At 34.5% G+C, this 25,506-nt stretch overlaps 1 protein-coding gene across 4 annotated transcripts in view; it reads right to left on the reverse strand.

The window, feature by feature from the left end:
- Ae2 (anion exchange protein Ae2) overlaps positions 1-25,506 on the reverse strand; it is a 276,285-nt gene that overhangs the window by 69,218 nt on the left and 181,561 nt on the right. For 3 of the 4 annotated variants that reach the window (XM_074172605.1, XM_074172608.1, XM_074172607.1), the window contains 7 exons: positions 22,610-22,763; positions 18,359-18,481; positions 11,977-12,290; positions 7,394-7,713; positions 4,596-5,413; positions 3,340-3,584; positions 649-902 (listed from right to left, as the gene is read on the reverse strand). In XM_074172605.1, the coding sequence (XP_074028706.1) occupies positions 649-902; positions 3,340-3,584; positions 4,596-5,413; positions 7,394-7,713; positions 11,977-12,290; positions 18,359-18,481; positions 22,610-22,763 (2,228 nt within the window). The remainder of the gene's footprint in view (positions 1-648; positions 903-3,339; positions 3,585-4,595; positions 5,414-7,393; positions 7,714-11,976; positions 12,291-18,358; positions 18,482-22,609; positions 22,764-25,506) is intronic. The other variant, XM_074172606.1, reaches the window with a different exon arrangement.

Here is a 25,506-nt window from a genome sequence, read left to right on the forward strand (position 1 = left end):
CCGAAAAGCCTTAGGGCAAGTGTCTTAAGGCGAAACATCGGTGTATACCAGTGAGGGTGACAGTGTTCTATGTGAGTTCAATTTATTACCATTCATTCATTTTTTTTGTATCAGATGGAGTAAGTAGTAGAAAGCCAAAAACTTTCTTTCCCAAAAAATATTCATTATGTACTTTCATTAATGAAACAAGCTGTGAAATGAATTTTTAAATTTCTGATTAAATCATACCTGAACTAAGGTACGTATCAGTCTGAAAGTCATTGTTAATTCATATAAAGCACTGATTATGTAGAATTTAGTTACTATGAACCCGCCTGAAGAAGCTATTTCATTGTGAAACACGTGTTTGCGGTTTTGTAAACTCCTTAGTGAAAATCTCTCCATAAATTTTTACTTGAACATATTTTATAGGAACATTAATGAAGTGCTGATAGGTTTTATGAAAGTGACCCAAAACCCTAACATGGGGTTTTCACTATTAGTGAATTTCAAAAATAAAAGCAATTTTTTATTAAAAGGCGATGATGTTTGAAGCAGTAGCCACATTATTTTGTTTTCATTAGTTCGTCAACTCATATCAAATGCATAAATTAATGACGCAGCATATACATTCACTTCTCATTGAGTAATTTCACTGCTCATTCTTACCTATGAAAATAGATACGAAAAGAGCAGAGAGCCTTTGTTCCTTAACTTCGATCAAATGTGGCTTCTCTCCAGGTGCATGAGTACGAGACATCACAGTTAAGGCTGAAGTGTGGACGATTGACCTTACAGCTGCAGCACAAATCCACGGAAAACCGAAAAATCCACAAATGATGTTAATGAGGCAGATAATCACAATATCTGAATGTAAACCACTTCCTTTCTTCAGTTTACGTTCGGGTTTGCTGATAATCAACCTAGAAAAAAACGTAAAAATGTATCACTGGAAAATAAGAGATATTGAAATAAAATTTGTTATTCGTTTTAATGTTAGGATTTGCTTATTACAAAATATGCTTAAAAATCTGAAAAATTATTATGTCTGACCATCACATATATAAAAATCCCTTTTAGAACAGAAAATTCACTATATACATATCTCATTCTCATTGTTTCACTATCATTTTACTTCGCATACCAATGCTGTCCTGACTGATACTGAACTGAATTGTTCGCTGCATTTGCCAAATCTTTAAATAACGAACCAATTCCTCTAGATAATTCATCGTCGCTTTGTGTGTCTTTCAGTTTTTATTCGTTTAGAGCTTCCTTGCTGATTCATTGTTGACGCTATACGTTCTGGAAATACAAGAATGCAATCCATTGATCTCGCGAGCAGCTTATAACAGTATCGTAATTATTACTAGTTATTATTATTATTAACCAATCAGCAAACAATTTAATTGGAGTTCCACTTATGTAATCAGCACTATTATGACTGCGGATGAGATCCCTGCTCTGAAACTTGATGAGTGACTTACACTACATGATTTGAATCATTAATTACGGATGAAATATTTAATAATTTCAAACACGTCATAATAGACGAATAACATGAATTCTACAAAGGAAGGTCTACTGCCACCAATTTGGCTGTCTACCAAAACTTCATCACAAATGAGCTTGAGCAAGGGCTCCAAGTTGACGTTATCTACACGAACCTTGCTAAAGCCTTCGATTCAGTTTGTCATGAACTATTAATTTTAAAACTTAATAATCTTAAAATCACGGTAGATACTTGGAATTTATTGAATCCTACCTTTCCGGTAGATTGCAGAATGTGAGGATAGCTGACAGTGTGTCAGAAACAATTCATGTGACTTCAGTGATTCCGCAAGGCTTGTACATTGGGCCTATATTATTTCTAATCTTTAATAATGATGTTAAATCAGTGTTTGAACACTGTATGCAGACGACCTTAAGTTTTTCAATACAGTGCAATCTACCAATGATATTGAATGTATTCAGAATGACCCGGATAGCTTGTACCTACTGTGAAACTAATTGTTTAAAAGTTAACGTTAAGAAATGTAATGTATTGAGATTTTATAGAATAAGGCAGCCTGTCATTGGAAACTACTCCATTAATGATGTAATGTAACTCTTCAAACTGTCAAAAGCTTATGCGATTTGAGAATTACTTTCCATAAAGATATAAGCTTTATTGATCATGTCAATAATATCTGTAATAAAGCATTCAGAATGCTCAGATTCATCAAAAGAAATATCCGCCACATTACAGAATATGATGCTATGAAGTCATTATGCTTTTCACTGGTTCCAAGTATTTTGGAATATAATTGTGTTATTTGGTGTCCTCTTTATGCTCGTCATAAAGAGAGACTTGAATAAGTGCAAAATCGCTTTACTAAATATATAATTTGGAAACTTGGATTTAACTTGGAAATGAGACTGTAATAGATTTATTATCACTTGAGGACAGACATAACCTGGCAATGGTTCTATTCTTCATAAAATAATAAACTTCCACTACAATTGCTCAGCTATTTTAGATAACCTTTGCCTTTCTGTTAACTCAAGATCCTTAAGAAGTAATCACATTTTTTAATTTGGGTTGCGATTCTACAAGACTAACTATGGCTCGATGGCAATAAGTTGTAGACTTTAGAAAAATTTCAATACATTCTTTTCAGAACTTGATCTTTTTCATTTGTTACATTTAAAATTCAAAAAAATGGCAATCAGACGACTTCATCCAGAGATTGTTTATTAATTTTCTGAATAGTCGTTTATTATTTATTTTAATGATCATAACTTATTCTAGAGTTTGTACATGTCTTTTTTTTTAATTTGAATTTGAACTTCCTTGGCTTGCCATTTGAATTTTATTACAATTATATAATGTAATACTTGACAAATTAAAATGCATACCTTTATTTATTATGAAATAATAACTTGACTCTAGGGTTTGTTTGCACATTGATGTAACATTTGGGACTTTGTTACGATTCTGTAATGTTCTTGACATAGTTACGTTTTGTTTTATAATTTAATTGATTATTAGTGTTGAATATCTTTATACTAGTTCTTGTCTTTTTAATTATTTTTTCTTTTTTATGTTCCATTTGGTATTTTTTTAATAGTTTGTGGTGTACTGGACTAATAAAAATAAATAGGTTTATTTATTTTTAAACAATTACAATAGTTTATCTTAAGGATTTTACTTGTTGGGTTCATAACCGAACTCTAATGCTTGACTAGTTTCTACAATTGAAACTTTCTTGATGTACCATTTGGGATTTTATAACAATTCTATAGTGTACTTGACCGATAAATAAATGAATAAATAATTTAATTGATCATCAGTTGATATCATCTCACTCATTTACTTACTCTGAGATATGAGTCTCCATGAACAATAAAATGTAAACGAGCATAGCTGGAATGGCGGATGCAAACATTATCCAAATAGGCACACCATATGGCGATATGAGCCATCCTCGCTTCTCTGTATCTGATGGAGAGAGACCTACAGGAACATTCAATTTTTCCGTATAAGTTTGAGGAACCATATAATCAACGAAAACCATTATCACTATTGCTATAGGAACTCCAAAATCACCTAGGGCTCTTCTAGCCTGAAACATAAAAATTCAAACTCAAAGTGTGGAATCTGAATGGACTTTCTGAAAAAAATGACAAGTATTTGACTCCCACCTTATTTTTCTCAATTGAAAAAATTACAAACATTTCAAATAACCAACAAACAATATACATTTATAGAATGTTGTAATGGCAGTAAACCCACGGTGTTAATTTTTGTGATGCACTATTTGGTGTAGTAATGAATATTACTGGAGTTATATCCGAACACCAAATCGTTAATTTTAACGCCTAGACACGTGTTTCAAAGTGACGAGGTGTTAAAAATAACGGTTTTGTGTTGGGATAGAACTCCAGTAATATTCAGTGTTAATGACTCATTTTGAAGGTCTCGCACTATTTGAAACCAAACGTGACATGGGTTATGACTGTTATAAAGAACCTCAACCAAGTTACGTTCCTAAATTATATTCCCTTTCATTGAAATGAAATTGGTCCTATATGCAAGAAAAACATATTCAAAAAACAATTTATTGTGAGATTTTCACTAAACAGTTTTACAAAAACGTAACATTTATTTCACTATACAATATCTTCTTTAGGCGTGTCTTTACTAACAGTTAGTAAAGACACACCTGAATTCTTCAGGGGTGAAATTTTTCAGTTTGCTCTTTATACACTTTAGCAGATTCTCTATTGAATTAGTTTTCATTTATCAGAATAGTAGGCCCATAAAAGATTCTGTATTTGCATTTTCCCCCAATAAATTGATATTGAAATATCATCCTCTGATGAAAATTGATACCTTTTCTTAATTCTACAAGTGCTTCAGTTCGCATGATTACTGTATCTATATTAAAACATTTACTTATAACTTTTAACAACTCTAGGAAAACCAATAGCATACTCTGGAATATTTAGAATCTAAATAGTAACCTGACAACTTTCAAAAAAAAAAAAATTGAAATTAATCAATTAATCAGAATGTAGAAAAATGATTCATTGAATAACATTTTGATGGTATAATTAACATAAATATTACTTACACTCCTTCCTAAAAATTGACTATTTCTGAACATTCTTAAGTAGTAGGCAATGGCGAACGTTCCCAAAGTAAGTACCGTACAGAAAAGAGCCGTATTCGGTTGATTGATGAATGCCCCTGTTTCATCTCTCATGGAAATATTGATAACCTTCCTTTCCACGCCACTAGTTGTGTTTTCTCCAATTGAAGTATCATTGAATCCATCTGAAGACGAATCATTCCTCATCACAATACTTTCTGTCGCACAATAATTTGCTAACAACGGATGCTGCGTGTAAAAAACACACACCTTAACTAGACTCTCCATTATGTAAATAAGTACGATGAGCGTGGAAAAAATATCTTCCGTAAATCGAGTAAATAACTTGACGAGAACGCTGCCTTCGAAAGTCGCTACACCTACACCTATTATGCCAAGCCAGATGCCTACAAAAACTCTGGTGGATAGAAAGTCCGCTTCGCTGCTTTTACAAAACTGGAATAAACTCTCATCGAAAAGCAAGAGAGCTCCTGTGGTACCGACGATAACCAGTGGCTGACCGGCAAGCATTGCGAAAATTATGCCTCCCAAACTGGTGCACAGAAGCGTTTCTGATATGCCTATAAGATTTTCTGTTTTGTCTCCGGTCAGTCCACCGAATGCAATCGCTCCAGAAACAGCTGCGAAATACATAAAAATTGCTGCGGCTACACACTGGATATTCAGGCCATCGAGGATGTCACTCTTGTAGTGAGGGTATCGTAGTTTTAGATCGTTTATTAGGCCTCCTAATGGTCGACGAGTTCGTTCCAAAGGGTCGTATGGCGGTTTTTGATCACCTGAAATATTAAAAAAATATTTGCAGTTTTCTGGACAATGTTAGAGAACAATTGGAAGTATACATATACAATTATGGAAATACAAGGTGTAAGATCAGTATAAATGTTTTGTTATACATGAAATTAAGAATGTCCTAAGTTTATGTTGAAAAAAATTCTACCTTACACTTGAAAACAACCCTCTGGAAGCAACTAGCCACCTGAACAGTGGCAAGCCAACTGTGCTTGCGATCCCTATTTTCAACCCAAGTTATTCCTTGATATAATAATAATAATAATCGTCTTTATTACTTCCACATTCAAAATAATACAATAAATATTAGAAATCAAGGTTCATATATGAAAATAAAGGGCGAAGTTTATTTTCTGTTGTGTAAACATGAGAGAAAATGTTCTTTAGTCACCTTATTCGTTATTGTTGTATATTCTCATCTCTTGGCGATGCCAATTTGGTTGGCGAAACATACGCTGAGAAAAGTATTGCAGTTCTGGTGTTTGAAAGCAGTGCTTGTTTTCAACTTATACTACACAAGAGCCAAGTACAACTGTTTGAATAGCGACTGTGATTCAAGTTTGAAATATTCAAAATACCAGTATTTTTTAAAATTTTTTGGGATGTGTTTACTGTGAAGACACTTATAGCATGTCACATCACATAAGTTACAGCCAAATGCAGGCACAGATTACCCATGAGGACAACCTTTACTGTATTTCACAATAGGTCGTAATAAATTTTTGGGAAAGAAAGTTTTTGGCTTTCTACTACTTCATCTAGATACAAAAAAATGGGGGAATCTTCCAAAGAAAGGAAGGAAGTAATCAATTTGAAAATGAGTAACTCTATACATGGATGTGTAGATCATGCAAAGAAGTAACTTTCAGACACAAACTGAAAGAAAGTTCTCCTGAACTCCATTTTTTTTGTATCTAGATGGAGTAGTAGAAAGCCAAAAACTTTCTTTCCCAAAAATTAATCACTCCTAAAAATATAACCCCTCCAATTCAAGTCTTAATAAAATTTCCGAACCCTGATTGTTTTCCTTGAAAGATTTTGGATATTGAAATGAGAAAATCGAAAATACGACCATCTGGGGCTGAGTTTAGAAGAATGCTAAATGAAAATTAGAAAGCAGGAGAAAAGTTGAGGCTCTAAAGAACTGGTTGTCATAAAAAGTCAAAACGAATCTCAATTTGTTATTAGACAATTCTAGTACTAGCACATCTGCTAATAAACGCTCTTTTTTCATATTCTTGACGGAGTCAGATGGAATACAGGTTGAATTGGAACTTAAACCACTGAAAGATACAGAAAACAATTCTACTAATGCAGGTGCACCAACACAACCTGAACGTGAAACGTTTCGTGTTTATACTGAACTAGCAAACTAGGCTGTAAGTATGTATTGTACGTGAATATGTATCCAAGTATGGATAGGTTGAAAAAAAAATGACAAAGGTATTTCGGTGGACATAATTTTTATGGAAGATTGACAAAAGAAAAAAATAAAACAAACCATGATTGATATACTCTTAAACAAAAAATTAACTTTTTGTGGCTGTATCTCCTTTTTTATTAATACAGTATTTAAAAATAATGTCCCACACGTCCCAAACGGTCGAACTTTCAAATTGAGGCCTAGGGCATAAATAGATGGTAATCCAGGCCTGACCATATGAACAGTCAAATCCTGGCGCCTAATGATTGAAGTTGGCGGTGTTTTGTATGTGTAGATTAATGGGCACTCACATTGAGTGCATTTTCTGGTTTGAACTTTTGTTTTTTTTATATTATTCATTTCATATTTGTTATCATATGAATTGAATATTTCTTTTTATTTTCTTGTTACTGAATAAAATATTAGATCCAATTTTTTTACATCCCCTAACCAGTAACCAGGAATCGCCACTATAGGGAAAAATATCAGTAAAAATGTACAAAAAAGAAACCTTATTATTAGGTATTCAATGAGATAATCTTACCTTGTGTAATCAAAGGCTTTGAGACGATTCCTTGAGCTTCCTGTGCCTTTTTCAAAGCATTCTGTTTTCGCCTCCTTATCGCTTCACTTTTGGCCTTTATTTCTTCAATAGGGAGCAACGCTTGTCTCTCCCAATCGCCGGGAGGTAGAACGATACTATCATCCAGAAATTCATTTATAGCTGAAAGCAGTTCTTTGCGGGTGTCCGCCTTGTAGGCGATACTGTGGAACTGTTGGTTCGCCATCAGGGTGGATATTGAGCGCCCAACTTCGTGGTAGTCGATGTTGGGAAGTTTTGGACCAAGGAGTAAAAATATAAATCTGCAAAAATCATATCTTTGTTAACTGAAATGGGGTTGATATTAGAAAAACTTTGATGATTAATATACTAGCACTTGCCCGCGACTTCGTTTTCGTGGACTTGGGTTTTTCCAGATTTTCTACAGCAAAAAGTTCTTATATATGTACTTGCCTATCTTTGATTTATAAGAAAATCGTTTTACTAACTATGATTATAGTTAACTGAAGTTTCAGCCAATTGAATTAAGCAGTAATTTTTAGTTTTTTTTTTCAACAAATGTTTAACGTGATTATTTGAGTTGACGTAATTTTTTTATTCATGAACCGATTGAAATAAATTAAACACTAAATGTTGAGTAAAGCAAAACTATAGTGTGAACTGCACCCAAAAAGATAAAGAACTTTCTAAGATTAGTGCACACAAACGCCCAGACCAAAATTGTAAATATCACTGTTTTGGGTTTCATTATATATTAACGAAGACCTCCCCTTCATAAAATTTTCCGGCTAATTTTTTCCAGACAGCGATCAGTTACTTTCATTATACAGGGTGTTCCATCTCAGACGAGCCACCCCGTAAATTTCTTATCGCCTGATGAGTGGAAAAATTTCCCGAAACACGTCGAATGATTTTGTTTGGGGGACATCTTTTGACGTATATTTTAGGATTTGACGAGCAACCTCCTAGGAAATGTTTTGCTGGTTTTTTATTTATTAGTTTGAGAGAAAGAATTATTGTATTGAAGTCAATGGAGGACCATTTGAACATTGGATTTAAACACGCAGATTTGATTTTTTTGATTGTGAGCATGATGATAACACAATTAAATTTTTCATGTAAAAATAACCAAATTATTCAAGGTGGCTCATTCGAGCTGCAAAATTCATTTTTGGCGAAAACGGTTTATCAAATTTTCGTTTTTCATACACCGTTGTAAAGAGGCTTCCAAGACCTTTCAAATGAAGTATCACTCAACCCCTCTCCGCTATTCAAGTTTGAGGGGTTGAAGAGCCCCCTATTAGGGGGTTGCTCGTTCAAGCCTAAAATATACGTCAAAAGATGTCCCTCAAACAAAATCATTCGAAGTGTTTCGGGAAATTTTTCCACCCACTATGGGATAAGAAATATACGGGGTTGCTCGTCTGAGATGGAACACACTATATCTACTGATTGTGTATGAAATAATAATCATTAAGCGAATACAAATATCAACATTAACTATTTATTTTTCGTTAATTTTTATTATTATTTATTTTTGCTGTATTTCATAGGGTCTTTCATTAAACGCTTCCCTATCTTTAAATTTAAATGTGTGGGATATCATCGAAATTTTTTATTCGTTTGAAGGAGCTATTGATGCCATTATGTGTAGAATATAACATGGTTCAAATGTCCGCTACGGCTTCTCTGGGTGGAGCGAATTCGAAACGTCTAATTTTCCATGACTCTGGCGCATAAATCAGGCTGAATTTAACCGATGGCATGGTTTGTGGCTCATTCGCATATACCTGCGACTTGAAAAACTCCAATATGAAAAAGTCTAACGGGATCAAATCGCACGATCTCGCTGGCCAGTTCAAATCACCTCCACTTGAGATAATCATGCCTTCAAATCGCTCGTGCAGAGTATCCAATATGACATGAGCTGTGTGCACCGATGACGCCGCGAAATCGACTGTCTAGATTATCCTGCACACTCTTACTGACAGCGGCAAAGTTTTCGGAAGATATTGCGTTTCGTCAACGTACGCGTGTTGGTCGATCGTTTACTGAACCAGTGGACTCAAATGTATTCAACACATTGCGAATAGTCCTTTCGGTAGGACGATTATAGTCCTTAAAATGGCCGAAGTGCGCGTTACGTTGCCCGAACAGAACACCCATTTTGATAAAACAATGTTATTATTTGCACGTGTTGTTAAAGTTGGATGCTATATCCGTTCATGGTGATTTGGCATAACAGTCTGAATAAATGACAACTTATTTGACAGATGGAATTTCCTGTTGGAAGACCCTATAATATGATTCTTTCAAAAAGTTAGTCTTTAGTACATCTGACAATTTGTAAATTTGGAGACTAAGTTTACAAATGTACTACCAACAACAATACCAACAACAAATATCATTTCTCGCCAGAAATATTCGCAGCCTTTTGTCGAGATTCAAATTATTAAAAAAATATCCCGTATCTAAAAACCATCTCCCATGGACTGATACTATCAAAAGTTACATTTGGAATTCTTGGATGGGGTGGAGTGAACGATACAGATATAAATTACCTGAAAATTGTACCTACAAATAAAGTCTGAAGGTTATATTAGGAAAACCAAGAACCTTCACAAATAACGAGTTATATAGGAAAAGCGGAATATTAGTTGTTGGAGTCATTTCACTGCTAATGAACATGAATTGAAATAAAAATAAAATATTTGGAGCATCCAATTTTGGTACATATCTTTATTTCAGAATCAACATTTGCTTTTAGTGTGCAGCTAAATTAAATGTCATTGTGACAGACTGAACAGACTGAAATTTGAAAAACTTACTAAACATTTTTGAAACTCAGTAATTTTGTTGATATATTTTTAACAAACAACTACTGAAAAATTGTAATATTTTTGATTAGAATATAGTTACTCAACAAGCGAGAAATGTGGCAATAACTCCATTACTAGTGATATCGGAGTCTGTCAACGCGAGCCGAACACAAGCGTCGTATATCATTGAAGCGAGTAATGAGCATTTCTCGCGAGTAGAACACTACAGTTTTTCTATGACTCATAACAGGAATATTTCTAAATGAGATTCATTTGTGAACGATATCCACAATAAGTGACAGTACATTAAATTTCATTAGAAGCAAACTTTAATTTTTTGATAGTTCATTCAATTTCAAATATTGAGTGGTTAATAAGTGGTTGATGAGACGTGAACCCAGGACTACCGGCACTCAAGTCCAGCGTTCTAACAACTACTCCAAGAAGCAGCGTACAAATAATGTCACATATAAAGCGATTTAAGTTTCAAATAACTTTTTTCAAATAATTTTTTGTTGAGTGACAAACTTTCGAAAAATATCAATTTATTCGCCATAAATGTCTGCTGCTTTCAAACTCCTTGAGTCCGAGTTATCGTTTTCTGTTAGAAACTATACAGGGTGTAACATAAGTACGTTAAAATATTCAAGTGACGTTTTACTGAGACAATTTTAAGAAAAAAAGTCTATATGAACTTGTGTCCGAAAATGCTTCGTTTCGGAGATACGGGGTGTTGAAATTTAATTTTTTTGTTCGCTTTTTGAAAATAACTCTTGCAAAAAATAGGTTATATATATATATATATATAGAAAATTGTAATATCTCGAAAACGATCACCTCCAGCGTTGTTGAGGAGGTGTACCTTTTTTACTTGGAAAAGGTGTGGGAATTAAGGTTTTTTCATGAAAAGTACCAAAAGTTTACTGTGAAAAAAGTTAGGGCAATTTGAAATAAATAATGACAGCGTACGCAGCGCCCTCTAGATGTTACACGAAAATTAATACGAAATTATGATTTTCCACGTCAAAAAAACCCCGGGTACCGAATTTCGTGCAAATAACTTATTTTTTGCAAGAGTTATTTTCAAAAAGTGAACAAAAAAATTAAATTTCTCCGAAACAAAGCATTTTCGGACACAATTTCATATAGACTTTTTTTCTTAAAATTGTCTCAGGAATACGTCACTTGAATATTTTAACGTACTTATGTTACACCCTGTATACCCTGAACTTTCACAGTTCGATGATTGAATTTGACATTTGAGAGCATATTTTGGAGTAGCTTACTTGCGATTGAAAATAATTGAAACACAATTGTTAAGTTATGAATTTGCTTCTCTGTGAGTGATATTGGCTAGAAAGTATGAGCTGTGGATCACTTTTTCTGGTTACCCAACAGGGGACATGGTCACATAATTGAATTTTTTTTTCAAGTCATCAAAATAGTTCATTGCACTTTCATTAAATGTTTATAATTTTCAAAAGTAGATGCTTATATTTATAAGTAACAAAATAATTTAATGGTTAGTTGTTGGTAGAGGATGTCCTTTAGTTAAACTTCAATTATACCTATCTAGAGTTCTACTGAATCCAGTGGCGTAGTAGACTTTACTTCACCTGGCCAGATATTACTTAAATTAGAAAAAAAGTGAAAATCGGTTACCAAATTGAAATTTTACAGGAGTATTTCTAATCTAAACGAATCACATCATGAAACTCAAATTCAATTTCATGAACAACGACCCACCTGACTGGTATGTTAACCTCAATGAGCGACGGTATGACAACCCCTTCAGCTAATCGGATGAACGCTATGGCCGGCTGATCCAGAAAATCTATGTCTCCGACGAGCACAGTGGATGCCTGTGCTCCGACAGGAATTTTCCTCAGGATTGAATCGTTGTGAGCTTTCCTGACATCTTCGGTGCTGAAGTGGGCGTCGTCCTTAATATCGACCACGGTGTGGTTCTCGGGGGGTTTCAAGAGAGCGTCGTGAGCCGGATCTCCATTTTTGATGGTACCATCGGATGTAGCTTTTCTTTTTTCGTCATCGAATAAGTTCTGAGAAAAAAAAATTATTTACTGATATGTACTGATGGAGTTTCCTAGGACAAGGAAAAACACAGGGGTTCTGGCATATAAAATTACGTTTTCGCAAACTGGTTGAATATTTACGATGTACAGGGTGAGTCAACGAGATTCCCTCGGTCCATCGCTATCAGGGAAAACAACTTATCGAATTGTTCAATTTTTTTTCGCAGTCATATCGATAAATACTATTTTTCAAAATTATTTTCTTGCATACTGGGTGATTCAGTTGAGCGTGGCCAACCAAAGTTATATTTTTATAAATGGAACACCCAGTATATCAATACGTCATTCGATTCCATATTTTTTTAATTTACCACCCGCATGTCTACAGCAATTGACTGGATTTTTTTTAGGAATAGTTAGTCAACATCACTATGATAATTTAGGGAATGTCAACTCTCGGGAACAATATATAGAGTGCTCGGTAAAACCGTTCAAGTTTCATTAATTTTCAAACAGATATAATTCAACTTATTCAAATGGAACACCCTGTATTTTTTCATTTGTATGAAATGTTTCAACATTTCACTACATTTTTTATCAGAGGTATACTATACGAAAAACAGATAATTTACAAATCATACCGAATTTTATTATTTGTTGTAACCACAAAAAATTCATTTAGTTACTTTCACTTACTCAAAATATTTTCAAAATGAACAATAAAGCCTAAATTTTTTGTTGAATATAGAAGTCCAAAAGATGTTCAAAATGGCGACCATTTTCTGCAACATATAATATCAGTCTTTTTTTAAACGAATTCTCTACACGTTCCAGCATATCCTCTGGGATTTTCCTGAAAGCTCTAGTGATTCTTCGTTTCATGTCTTCTATAGATGTTGCAGGAGTTTGGTAGACAATCCATTTGACATTTGTAGCCACATTCTAAGTCTTGTTCCATACGGAACCCCGTCCAATAAATTCAAAAACTCATGCCGAAGAAATCTTATATATTTTCTTCCAGTGAGATGCTCATCCAAAAAATGCGAACCAATAACTCTTTTTCCGAGCATTCCACCCCAAACATTCAGTGACCAACGCTGTTGATGGTTCAGGAAACGAACAAAATGGGGGTTTTCCGTTGCATAATAGTGCATGTTATGCCGATTCACAGTTCCATTTTTATGAACAGTCGCTTCATCAGAAAATAACACGAAATCGAAAAAATAATTTCTCTGATTGATCTTTTCTAAACCCCATCGGCAAAATTGACCACGTTTTTCAAAATATCTTCCTCTTAACTCTTGCATCAATTGCATGTGGTAAGGATGAAATTTGATTGCTCGTATCATTCGAGCCACGCTGGTTTGGGAAAATCCTAATTCCCTGCTCAAGTCTCGGGTACTCACATGGAGATTTTCAACAAGGTGAAGAGCAATTTGAAATGTATTCTCTTCATTTGTTACAGGGCAGACAGGTTCGAACTTCTCGTGAGTGACATTACCAGTCCTTTCAAATCTTGTTTTTAGAGCCTGAAATGCCCTTCCATCTGGTTGTCTTTTTTCGGGGAACTTCTCTTTGTAAAGTTTTGATGCAAGAAGGCAGTTGCCGTCACTTCCCCCCAAAGCATAGACCATTTGCACCATATCTTCCAATACATAATTCATAATGAAACTGATTCAATGTACACGCGAAAGAAACTTCAACACGTGGTGTTATTAACAAATTCCGAGATTAATTTTGTGATATCAGTCATCGAATCTTATTGACTCACCCTGTAACTGAAAAATGAAGAATCTACGACCAACAGAGAAATAAAAAAAATCGGCTGGTTGTGGTGCTAAAATATCTATTACAACTAAGCAGCGTCACGTATCTGTTACGCAACAACTTACCTTCTTCGATTGTTTTGAGTCTAAGATAGACTAAGTTATATTTTGATAAAATGAAAAACTTTGAGCATGCAAGACACGTATGCTTAGTCCTCACTTTCATTAAAAAATAACAAATAACCAAAGATGGAATGTCTGTGAAGAAGGGAAAACTTTCCCCCACAGAAAGTGTCACTCATTGAAGTGATTTAAGAGGTATCACTCCATGAACATCAAGGACCCATTTGAAAGGCCCTGAAATCGTTTCCCGAAAATCTCTATTTTTTCAATGCAAATGACTATTAGCTGCCAACGAACATCTTGGCAACTTTTATAAAATAAACAAAAACCAGGAAAAAGATTTCAAGTCGGAGCAACAGTCCGTAACTATAATTCGGCTTTGAGAAAATCCAGGCATCTGTTTTTCTCAAAGAGAGTAATCGTATAGGAACATGATCCACAATTTCGCCGCTGGCTGTGGCTTCAAAGTCAGTTCTTTAACACACTATTTCAAAACAGAAATCTATAAATTATACTCGCTCCTCAGGCGAGAGTGCAGATTCTTTGAAAAAGAGAAATCTGCATGATTTGAGTCCATTGACTAAACTGAAGACAATTTCTACAGTGATTTGAATTCAATATGAATCACCAGACGCACAGTGTGACCCTATAAAAAAAGAATCACCTCCGCTTCTCAGCAGCCTTGGGTTCCAGACTACAAGACTACAAAACCTTTATTCTATCTACATTTTTTCTAGTACTAACATTAAAATATGAGAAGGTATTTCTTTATACATTTCCACACTTCATCACTTTTCATAAAAACAATTTTTTGGGAATATACTGATATAATTTTTTTCCTAAATCGAAAATATTTTCATCTTAGGTAAAGAATAGGTGCCCGAATGTGAAAGCACAAACATATTGGAAAGAACAAACTCCTTTCCTTCAAAAAGTGACAAGAAGATTTTTCTAGCAACCGTCAAACTAGAAACAGAACGTAATGATGCAATTCGATTGTAACAGAAAATGGGAAACAAAATAAAACAGGTGATGTAATGGAGCTGGCATTAATCTATGTACATACAATGTTGGTGACAAAAATTCAAGACGAAACATTCTACGTGAGTATTTGCCAAAAAAGCTTTGAAGCATTTCATAATTTTTGCATAATTGTGCAGATTGCTACAATGAAACTGAAGATTAGACATTATAAATGCACGAAGTTACACATAATTTAACAGTGGAACATTTTCTATAGAGTGTATAGAAATTTCATCACTTGCTAAACTTAAACATCAATCGTAAGTTTGCTAAATTTCAGTATTTTCTGAATTCAGTGTAGCAGTTTATGGAAGGTCGGTAACCGGGCGGTTCGACATGTGTGTTTTGTTCATTCAGTCAATCGGCCGATGTGTGAGTCGATAGTTCAAGCCGCAGGTTGAACGCTCGATTTTCACTTGCTATCGTCCAACCCGTGTTAGGAATCACAGGTTAAAAGGTAAGACCTCGTTAGTCCTTAGTTCGCACAAGTTTCGACTTCTGACGGTTATCGTTCGTATGGATGCGATAGCTAGTTAACGAAAAAAACACATTTTTTAAAAACATATTTTAAACTTGCACAGTTTTCCCCATGAAATGTGACATCAAAATAGGAAAGCACATTACTAAGGGGGTGTTGGGTTGTTTCCGAAAGAAATTAGACTAGAAAGTGAATATTTCGAAATAAAATCTCAAATTACTCATGTCTCTCAACTACCTGAGAAATGCCTGGTGGAGAATAACTACTTTCCCGGCTGATTTCTGTGAGGTATCTTGTATAAATGAATAATAAATCAAATCATGTAAATAAATGACAGTAACAAATAAATCAAAATAAAAATAATAAATAATAAATCAAAGCAGCCATTACAGTAGCTTATGAAAAATTCATTCAGAAAACTGAGAGCGAGATTATCCATAACCACAATAAGTTTTGGAGAGAGCTACTCAATAATCCCTCAGATATTTTTGATGGTTTTGAAGATTTCTTCAGTGGTTCTTATATAGTGTCAACATTAAGTAACCATGGGAACAACAGTAGTGATATTCCCAGCTTAGCAATCAAAAACTTCAGTATTGAAGATGTTTATCATACCCTAAAAAAATTAAAGCCTAAATTTACTGCGGGACCTGATCATATTCCAGCTTTCATCATTGAAGATTGTGCCTCAGCTCTGGCTGAACCACTAACAACTGTACCATCAATATGGAAAATGTCGAAAGTCTGCTCAATTTTCAAAAAAGGAGATAAAAGTGAGATACAAAATAAAATTACAGACCAATCTCTATCATATGCAACTTTTGTAATGTGTTTGATGCTTCTTGAGAAGACAATGTATTGCCATGTCAGCAACATTATTAGCACCACATTCGTGGTGGTTGAACGTCCTTTCATGTATTGCAGAGAGTATTGATTGTCAGTTGCAGACTGATGTCATCTACACTGATTTTTCTAAAACGTTCGACAGACTTGACCATAGTATCCTGCTCAACAAGCTTTCGACTTTTGGGTTATCCAATGAATTAATTACCCACTTCAAATCGTATTTTTACAACCGTAAGCAGTACGTCCAACTCAATGGCCTCAAGTCTATCGAATATATAGCCACATCTGGTGTACCACAAGGATCAAATCTAGGATCCCTACTATTCAATATGTTCATTAATGATATCGGAGCTGAGATCGATGTCAATTTCCTTTTATACGCAGATGACTTGAAACACTATCACAATATAACATGTTCTAATTATTGCGAACGTCTCGCCCTGAATTTAAATCGCGTTGCTACATGGTGTCGAAAGAATAATCTATCTCTCAACATATCCAAATGTAATGTAATGTCTTACTCACTAAAAACCAACCTGAATTTACACAACTACGTAATAAACAATCAAGTTCTGGAGCGTCCTGACACACTCACTGATCTAGGTGTTACTTTTGATTCAGCCCTCTCTTTCAATAAACATATTGACACTAGTCTAACAGCAGTTTATCGCATGTATGGATTCTTAGTTAGAAATACAAAAGACTTCGAAAAAGCTTGAACATTGAAATTACTTTATTTCACTTTTATTCGATCTAGGCTGGAATATGCATCTGTCGTGTGGAGTCCCTACTATCGGGTTCATATAAATCAACTAGAAGCCCTACAGAGGCGCTTCCTAAAATATATGTCTTTTAAACTTGAGACACGTATCGTACTGTAGGAATACCCTATTATGAATTGCTTGTAACTCACAATTTTTGTAGTCTCGAGGTAAGGCGTAAATATTATTCATTTCTTTTTTTATTCAAGGTCATAAACAATATCATTACCTGCTCTCAACTGTTACATATGTTGAATTTTCGGGTTCCTAGACGGTCATCTAGGAATAGTGTCACATTTTACCTCAACACTCCGCGTACAAATATAATGAAAAAATCTCCAATTTATACAAAGTGCGATACCTCTAATTCTGTTAGTCATGTCCTAGATATATTCAACTGCTCGATTATACAAATCAAAAGGCATTTCTGAGGTAACTGACAGTTCTGTTTTAATTTTTTTTTATATAGATTCACAAATTATATTATGTAAGTACATATTTGTAAATGTATTATCCGGGGTCGTATTATCCAGGGTAGTTGGAAGAGAGAGTCTCGAGACAAGATTTGATTTCTGTTAAATAATTAGAATTGGTGGAAACTGCAATTTTCATTAGTGAGTTTTGGGAATGAATTCCAAATCATTATTGGTATTTTCAGAAAAACTAACTTTACTTAGAAAGTTCACCTACATTAGTTTCGATTTGGCTTTATAGTTATGAAACATACCGACGAATAATAATAATTTATTCATTTATAAAGAGAGTACATATTCTATCAATGAAAATGAGTGTGATGAATAAATATGGAATCCATGAAAGCATATGATTGTCTTGGAAAAATTCACGATTTTATCATTTGAATTTAATTATAATTACAATTATTATCATAACTAATGAGGTATACACACATATATGGGTGATTTTCTTGGAATTACATTTTCATAAAACGCTGAAATGAACTATATGAAACGTTTATGCGCTATTCTATTAGAGAATGAAATCAACTAAATGACGAAAACTACAACACAAGCTAGTAGCCGGCATCAAGAAAAAACGAAAAGAAAAAACTATAGACACACGTGCTGACATTGACATTACGTTTGGGTAAGATGGAGTCCTTGGAAGCGCGTGAGGGGCGCATAGATGTCCTTGTGCAGAGCACACTGAGCAACGAGCCATCATGACAGCATCATAATTAACACCATCCTCCAGCCATAGTGACTGAAAGCATTATCAGTGAATGGTGTGGAAAAATGTTTTAAATGGGCATATTGATGGGCCTTTGTTGTGAAAATGAGACAGTGACAAGGAGTAGTTTTTTGCAGTAAATTATGCTATAGGTACAGTAAAAACGATTTTGTTTAAGAAAATGTCAAATTTTCGTTAACATTATATTGTTGATAATGTGGAATGAGTGGTAAATTTTAGAATAACTCACTTGAATGAACCAGAACCACTTCTTGTTTCAACAAAATAGTTCCTTCAAATATTTTGAAATTAAGAAATTAGTTAATTCCTTAGGAATACCAATATGAGGTGTACCTGAAGTATATACCATAATTAGTGCAACATCAGATGATAATCGTTTTGACAAACTCAAACATTCGATGTGATAAAACTAATATTTTACGAAATTGATCCAACAAAAAATTTTTTTATTGGAAAATGTCTGCATTTTGTTAATTCGATTAAAAATTCTATCGAATTTATTATACAGTGAATTTCTTTAATGTTTTCCCCATTTTATTTTTTGAACGGGTCAGGAAATTATTAAATGTTCCGCCATTTTGTAGTAGGTGAAAATATTGACTTCATATTTTAGGGTTGTGAAGTATTCATCAGGAGCTTCAAAATGATGTATCAAAAGACCCCCCTTTCCATTTATTTTTTTCCCCCAGATGGCGCCCAGTCGCCATCTTGAAAGTTTCATCTGTCAATTTCACTTCAAAATAAAGTATTCATGCATTCATTTCATTATCAAAAATTTCAGTTTTTTGAGTTGACCCGTTCAAAAAATAAAAGGGGGGACATTAAAGAAATGCACTGTATGTTTTATCATATTAACCCTATAGGGCTAAAATAGTATGACATTTTATAGACATTTTGAGTGCGAAAATAAATCAATTCTAAACATTGACTTCTTCAAGAACGTCATAAAAACTGCTTCCCTACGAAGTAAAAATTTTCAGAATAAGTTCTTCAAATTCAGATACAATAAAATTCGGGAATATTAAGCACCTTGATAAAAATGTCCAAACAGATATTAAAACACACAATAATTGTACTGGTACACAGGTAGACAGAGGTACCAGAGGTGAACAGGTACGAGAAAGATGTGACTCATATAATAATATACAGGGTGATTCACGGGGATGACACATTATAAGTTTTTCGTGAACCAGGTACCGGATCACTTTGAAAATTCAATGAAGAGCACATTCGGACATCCTCTACCCAACTGAAATACTTTTGACATTGCGGTGTTGCCAATTCCATTATAAAGTAGTAGAAACTTCGATTTTTCAAATGGAACATCCTGTATATAATGTTATTTTTGGAATCTTAAACATTTACCCGACACTTTTTTTTGATATTTCCCTATACCTTTATGCGTTTTCGAAATATAAATTCATTTCAATTTTTCTCTTCGGAAATCATGATCTTTAAAAATGCTGATATATTTAAGCTAAGAATACTATGGTACCGAAATTTGGTTTGGAGTTAGATGATACTTGGAGAAATTGAAGAATCTATTCATTCTTTAATTCTAATGTCGATACAGTAATATTACATGTATACAGAGTGAAAAATATTTCACGTATTTACAACGTTTCATGCAAGCTCAGTAATACTCTATACAAAGATGTTATTCTTTTCATGGCACTGTCCATATGCAGTATAGTATAAATTTTATTAAAAATTCCGTTTAAAGACTATTTCGGTATCTGATAAGGATGTTATTCTGGGTATGTGTTATTACTGTCACTTGTCACGATAACTGCTACGACAGTACTTTCACTAATATTAATAAAAGAAAACTGAATGGAAAATGAATACACAAATGAAACTGAAAAATGGACAATGCAAACATCAACTACATATGACATATGACACTTATGAAGACTATTCACCTTTTGAGCCTCCTTCACCGATTTGGTTCTCCTTTACTTTCAAATAAAGGAGATATTTACAACGCAGATGCTGCCAACCGCCCTTAGCTTCAAAAAACAATGTTCTCGCTCACTGGAGAGCAGTACGAAACCTCACACAATTGTAACAGATGAACTTAAGTAGTTATTTGCTTTGCCATTGTCCTTAATCACAAACATATCAAAATGTAGGTAATTTCATTAAAAATCTATTGATATGTTTTGCAGACTACTAGCGTCCACCACTTGAAGTTTAAGTTTGCGAATAGGGAGCCAAAGAACACATAAGCATTCTTGTACGCATAGTTCTGGAGCTGAAAAGAGGTCGTCCTTTGTCCATTTGTTTACCAGTACAAATTAAATTTGAAAAACACATCCCGAATTATCAATAATTATACTGCAAGAATACGGTGCCTTTCCTTATGGAAAAACGCGTAAAAATTTGAGCAGGTCCATTCTGGCGATTTCACGACCTACGATCTGAACCTTGTGGAACACCCAACAATAGGGCAGCAATGTCTTTTCTGGCGCATTTCAAGATCGCGCATCGTTGGTGAGTGTTTCAGAGAGACATTAGTGAGTGAGAAAGAGACACGTGCGACGTAATCGATGCATAGAAGGATGGAATGAGTATCGGAGAGATTCAGATGAGATAAGAGCGTGGATTTGGGTCCCCTTGGGACTTCGCCTCACTGCTCTGGCCTCTTTAGGACTCTACGCTTGAGCTCTTTTGTTGCGCACCAGTCACGTGGTCCCAGTGGTCATCGGCAGCTTAGGTCGGTATGAAAATTGGAAATTAGATATTGGACTTGAGTGTGAAGCAATGATACTCATTCCATCCTTCTCTGTTTTCATTCATCACTCTGAATCGCCGATGAGGGCTGACAAAACAACCGCTATCACTATCATTACTTCACATTCATTTCCAACATCTCAAGTTGGTGTCGAGGCTAAATAAAGTATTCCACGCCGACGACCGCACGTGACTGGGGCGAGACAAGGAGACTCAGGGATGAAGTCCTAAGGATGCCCAATAGGTTAGGCGAAATACCAGGAGGACCCAAGTCCACGCCTTTATCTGTCAACTGAATATCTCCAATACTCATTCCATCCTTCTCTTTATCGATTACGTCACACATCTCTCTTTCCCATTCACTAACGTTTCTCTCTGAAGCACTTACCAATGACACGTGACCTTGAAATGCGCCAGAAAAGTCATTGTTGCTCTACTGTTGGGTGTTCCACGAGGTTCCGATCGAAATGGCGTCGTATTCTTGTAGTATAATTACTCCCGAATGTATTGCCTATTAAAATAAGTTCATAGCTATCCTTAATTAAAAAACAATTTTTCTTTTTTCTGTTCCACACAGAAGCATTACATTTATAAATAGAATGTTTGGATAATTTCGATAAGACTTTCAAACGCGAAAAAAAATGGTTCTGTTAAAAATATCGATATCTGTAGTAATTTAGACCCTATATTCGTAACATTTTTTGTACCGATGAAGCTACAGAAAATGGTTGACAATTCTTTTGCACATTTTTTGAGAGAAACAAATAGTTGTTTGCCATTGAAATTTTTTGACAAACTTTTCCGGAAAAAAGCTGGAAAAAACTTTTCCCGGAGCGAACCTCAATTTTTTTATTTGAAGAGATAGACACATGGTTACTGGGGATAAGTTGCTCAGAATCGAGAAATATTTCTGAAAGATTCTATCGTCTTTCTGTCTGTCTGTGCGCACTGAATAAAGACTATACCTAATTATCGCTCTGTATCGCTCAATTGTCATGGGCGTGGGTAACTGCCACGGAGTGACTTTACAGTATCTTTACTGTTCTATTTACTTTTTTCTAACTTTCTTTGGTCGTTTCACATTTTCTACATAATTAAGAAGCAGAAAGCCGGATGGTTTTTTAACTTATGGAAATAAAGTTGTATTCGATATTGACTTACGATATCAGGAAAATAACCATTGGATCAAACATGATATTCAGATTTTCCGTTTGTTTTTGTAAAGCAGACATAAAAGCAACTTAGGAAATATTAATTGAAAAAGTACCAACTGGGATCGTACTCTCGTGAAACAATTGATCACTGCCCTATTGATAAATACATTTTGCACAACAAAGACCCAATTTGGATTGGATGACTATCAGATGATGAACATATATAGTGATATAATATTAATATTACTCTCACCTGTAAAGACGTATAACTATGTTTCTTGTTAGTGAATCTGAAACCTCTATCTTGATGATCATTCACATGCCGGTGCCTAAGAAGCAAACATCTCATTATCTTTGCTTTATCTTCTTCTTTAATCAAATCTTCTTTGTATAAATCTTCTGATATTCTGAAAAAGCAAATTACGACGTTATTTCAAAATATTTTGAAGAACTTTGTTGATCCAAACATATCCACGTTAATATAAGGAATTCGAAATTATCAGAGACAAGAACAAATTCTACAAAAATATCAATAACATTTTCTAGGAAGTTGCGTACACTCTAAATAACCTAATAAGACTCGTATGAAATTTATGTACTGATTACGAGTCTGATAATACCTTCATGTTTCGGGTTCGAATCCGGAATGGGATAAGTTCTTTCTAAAATTTAAAGAAATGAACTTTAAATATTCAAGCCCGTCTTGTATTTACCTACACAGTAGGTTGAATGGCTGACGCCTATCAGAAAACAACTACTCCACTGGCTAATACCACGAACGGCGTTGGATTATACCCGACAGTCAGTGCAGGAATCTTCACAGAAAATTTCTTTCATATGCAATTGGCAATACAACTGAAATTCGACCCTCAATTTTGGAACGGGCAAATTTGCAGACCGGTTTTGGGCTCCTTAGCCACTCATCAGTGCAAGATAGTGACCATCATCGACCTAAAGTCAATGATATTCCATAATTGAAAATCAAAATTCTTTCAGAGTATTTCATTCCTCGTCTTAAGTTGGAGCGAACATTAAAAATGTCACTCCACGTAGTCACAGCATAGGTGACAATCAGCAATGTCACTTCGCTTGGCGGGAGAAGTTCGCGCATATCCGTCGCGTTGATGAGTCCGCCATTTTGGGAAGTGACATACTTTCTCATTCAGCTTTTGGATTTGCTCTTGTTAGGACATATATGTTACCCGTGTTCTGTGCGTATCGTGAATTTTAACTTTTAACATATAGTAGAGTAAGAATTTTATACATTAAAATATATAAATAGGAATTTCAAAATCTCAGAAAAATATTGCCAAAAAAAGAAGGAAGAATGGAACAATAATTTGGAGACACGAATAAATGTTTTAAAATGAACAATTTGTATTTCCAGTATTTTCCTTATATAATAATAACCAGCTACCCTGGAAACCTAGAAGGATCCCAAGTGGGTCAACTACATGTTAATTTAACAGAAAATTTCAATTTCGTCTGAATAGCCATGGGGCCGTTGCCCATTGTTTTTCCTATTGGTGTCTAGATGGCAGCACCAGATACAAATGTTAATTTTCGAGTTCTTACTGTGCAGTCATTTTTGTTACGTTAAAATAAAATAAATCAAGCAATTTTTCTCAGTTTCATTCAAAAGTAGTCATAACCTTAATTTACGTGATATTGACATTTCAGGAGGGTAAAAAACGTTCTGTGAACGTATTACTAAAAAAAGAATAAAAAGATTGGAGTAACAAAAGTAAGTTGATGTTTAGATAGAGCTTACCTATGTATATATAAAAAAAGACATTTGTGTTGAAAAAGAGTTCATTCTAAAATGCAAGAAGAAAGTCAATTCTCATAATAAAGAACAATCAATTCAACTGAAAGGTTAATTAGTAATATACAAAATAACATATATTTTAAGAGAGGTAGATCATAAAGTTCATACCAAAAAGTTGATTGCTGGACAATTTCTTCTTCATATTCCAGTTGATTGGACCATTGTATTCCTACTGGTGATTTTAGAAATAATTCGGCCGATTTGACATTTTTTGAAAAAAAATCATGTAACCAGATAGAACGTCTGCACAAGAATTATTATATCAATTGAATATGGGTCCATTCCGTAAGGTATCTCAAAATTATATGAGCATTTTAGATATAAAAAAGTATGAGTGTGAATCTGTCCAAAACCATTTCGCGAGTCCGGCCCTCTTATCGTCACTTACCAAAATGGCGTCTAGATACTTTTCCACATCAAAGGCGGCATGGCCAAGTGTCCATGCTGATTGTTACCTATGCTGTGACGTAGTGGACGAGGTACTAACCAACTGCATATCCGAAATTTGCCCGATTCCTCTGAATAAGGAAGAAAAACTTTCTTATTAGTCAGTATTTGTTCACGTACCCATTCACCACGAAATGGGCCTAATCGCTGAAGATGATTTTTCGATGAAAATTGGGGTCAGTTGCCAACTACTCCAGAGCTCACTTAGCGAATACACGTCGTTGTCTATGGTCGTTATCTAAAGTTCCTGGTCAACTGAATTTTGCAAAATTCAAAATGCAAAATTCGCCAAGTTGTGATCTCAAATTCATCCACCACATTGCGAGTCCGAACTAATGAAATTCATCATGAAACAAATGAATATGCCAACTATCTTTGAAGGCTCTGGCTCTCAAAATTATTATTTCCTGCAGACCTGTTTGGCCATCTAAATATTTCAAAACGAAGCCTCCAAAATAGAAAAAACATTCTGTTAACTTTTTTGAGAACTGCACCACGATATTCAAAAATTTTGTGACATCGAAAACTCTCAAACTGAGAGGTGGAAAAGATTACACCTTGGGCTTGTTATTTTGTTTTTAAATCAATGAAAGTACTTATATTTGAAGCTGTATTCAGTTCAGAAGTTGTATTCAGTTCAATTGTCTCATTTGCGATTCTGCTTATGACGTCATAAGCTTCAATATTGATTTCGCGTTGAATGTTCTAATATGCGTTCATCTTCCATTGAAACCCGAGCGTGGACTTTACATGAGTGGAGAATGATCTCCGCCGTTGCTATTCTCAGCGGAACATTATTATCTGGAATCCGAATCAGTATTTGCTTGGCGGCAATAAAAATGCCGAATCCTCAGTGAGCGACTCGAATGTTTACT

This window comes from Leptinotarsa decemlineata, unplaced genomic scaffold (assembly GCF_025532065.1).
Source record: "Leptinotarsa decemlineata unplaced genomic scaffold, Ldec_3_MD MMD2_tig00000133_RagTag_RagTag, whole genome shotgun sequence".
In the NCBI taxonomy this organism is placed as follows: domain Eukaryota; kingdom Metazoa; phylum Arthropoda; class Insecta; order Coleoptera; family Chrysomelidae; genus Leptinotarsa; species Leptinotarsa decemlineata.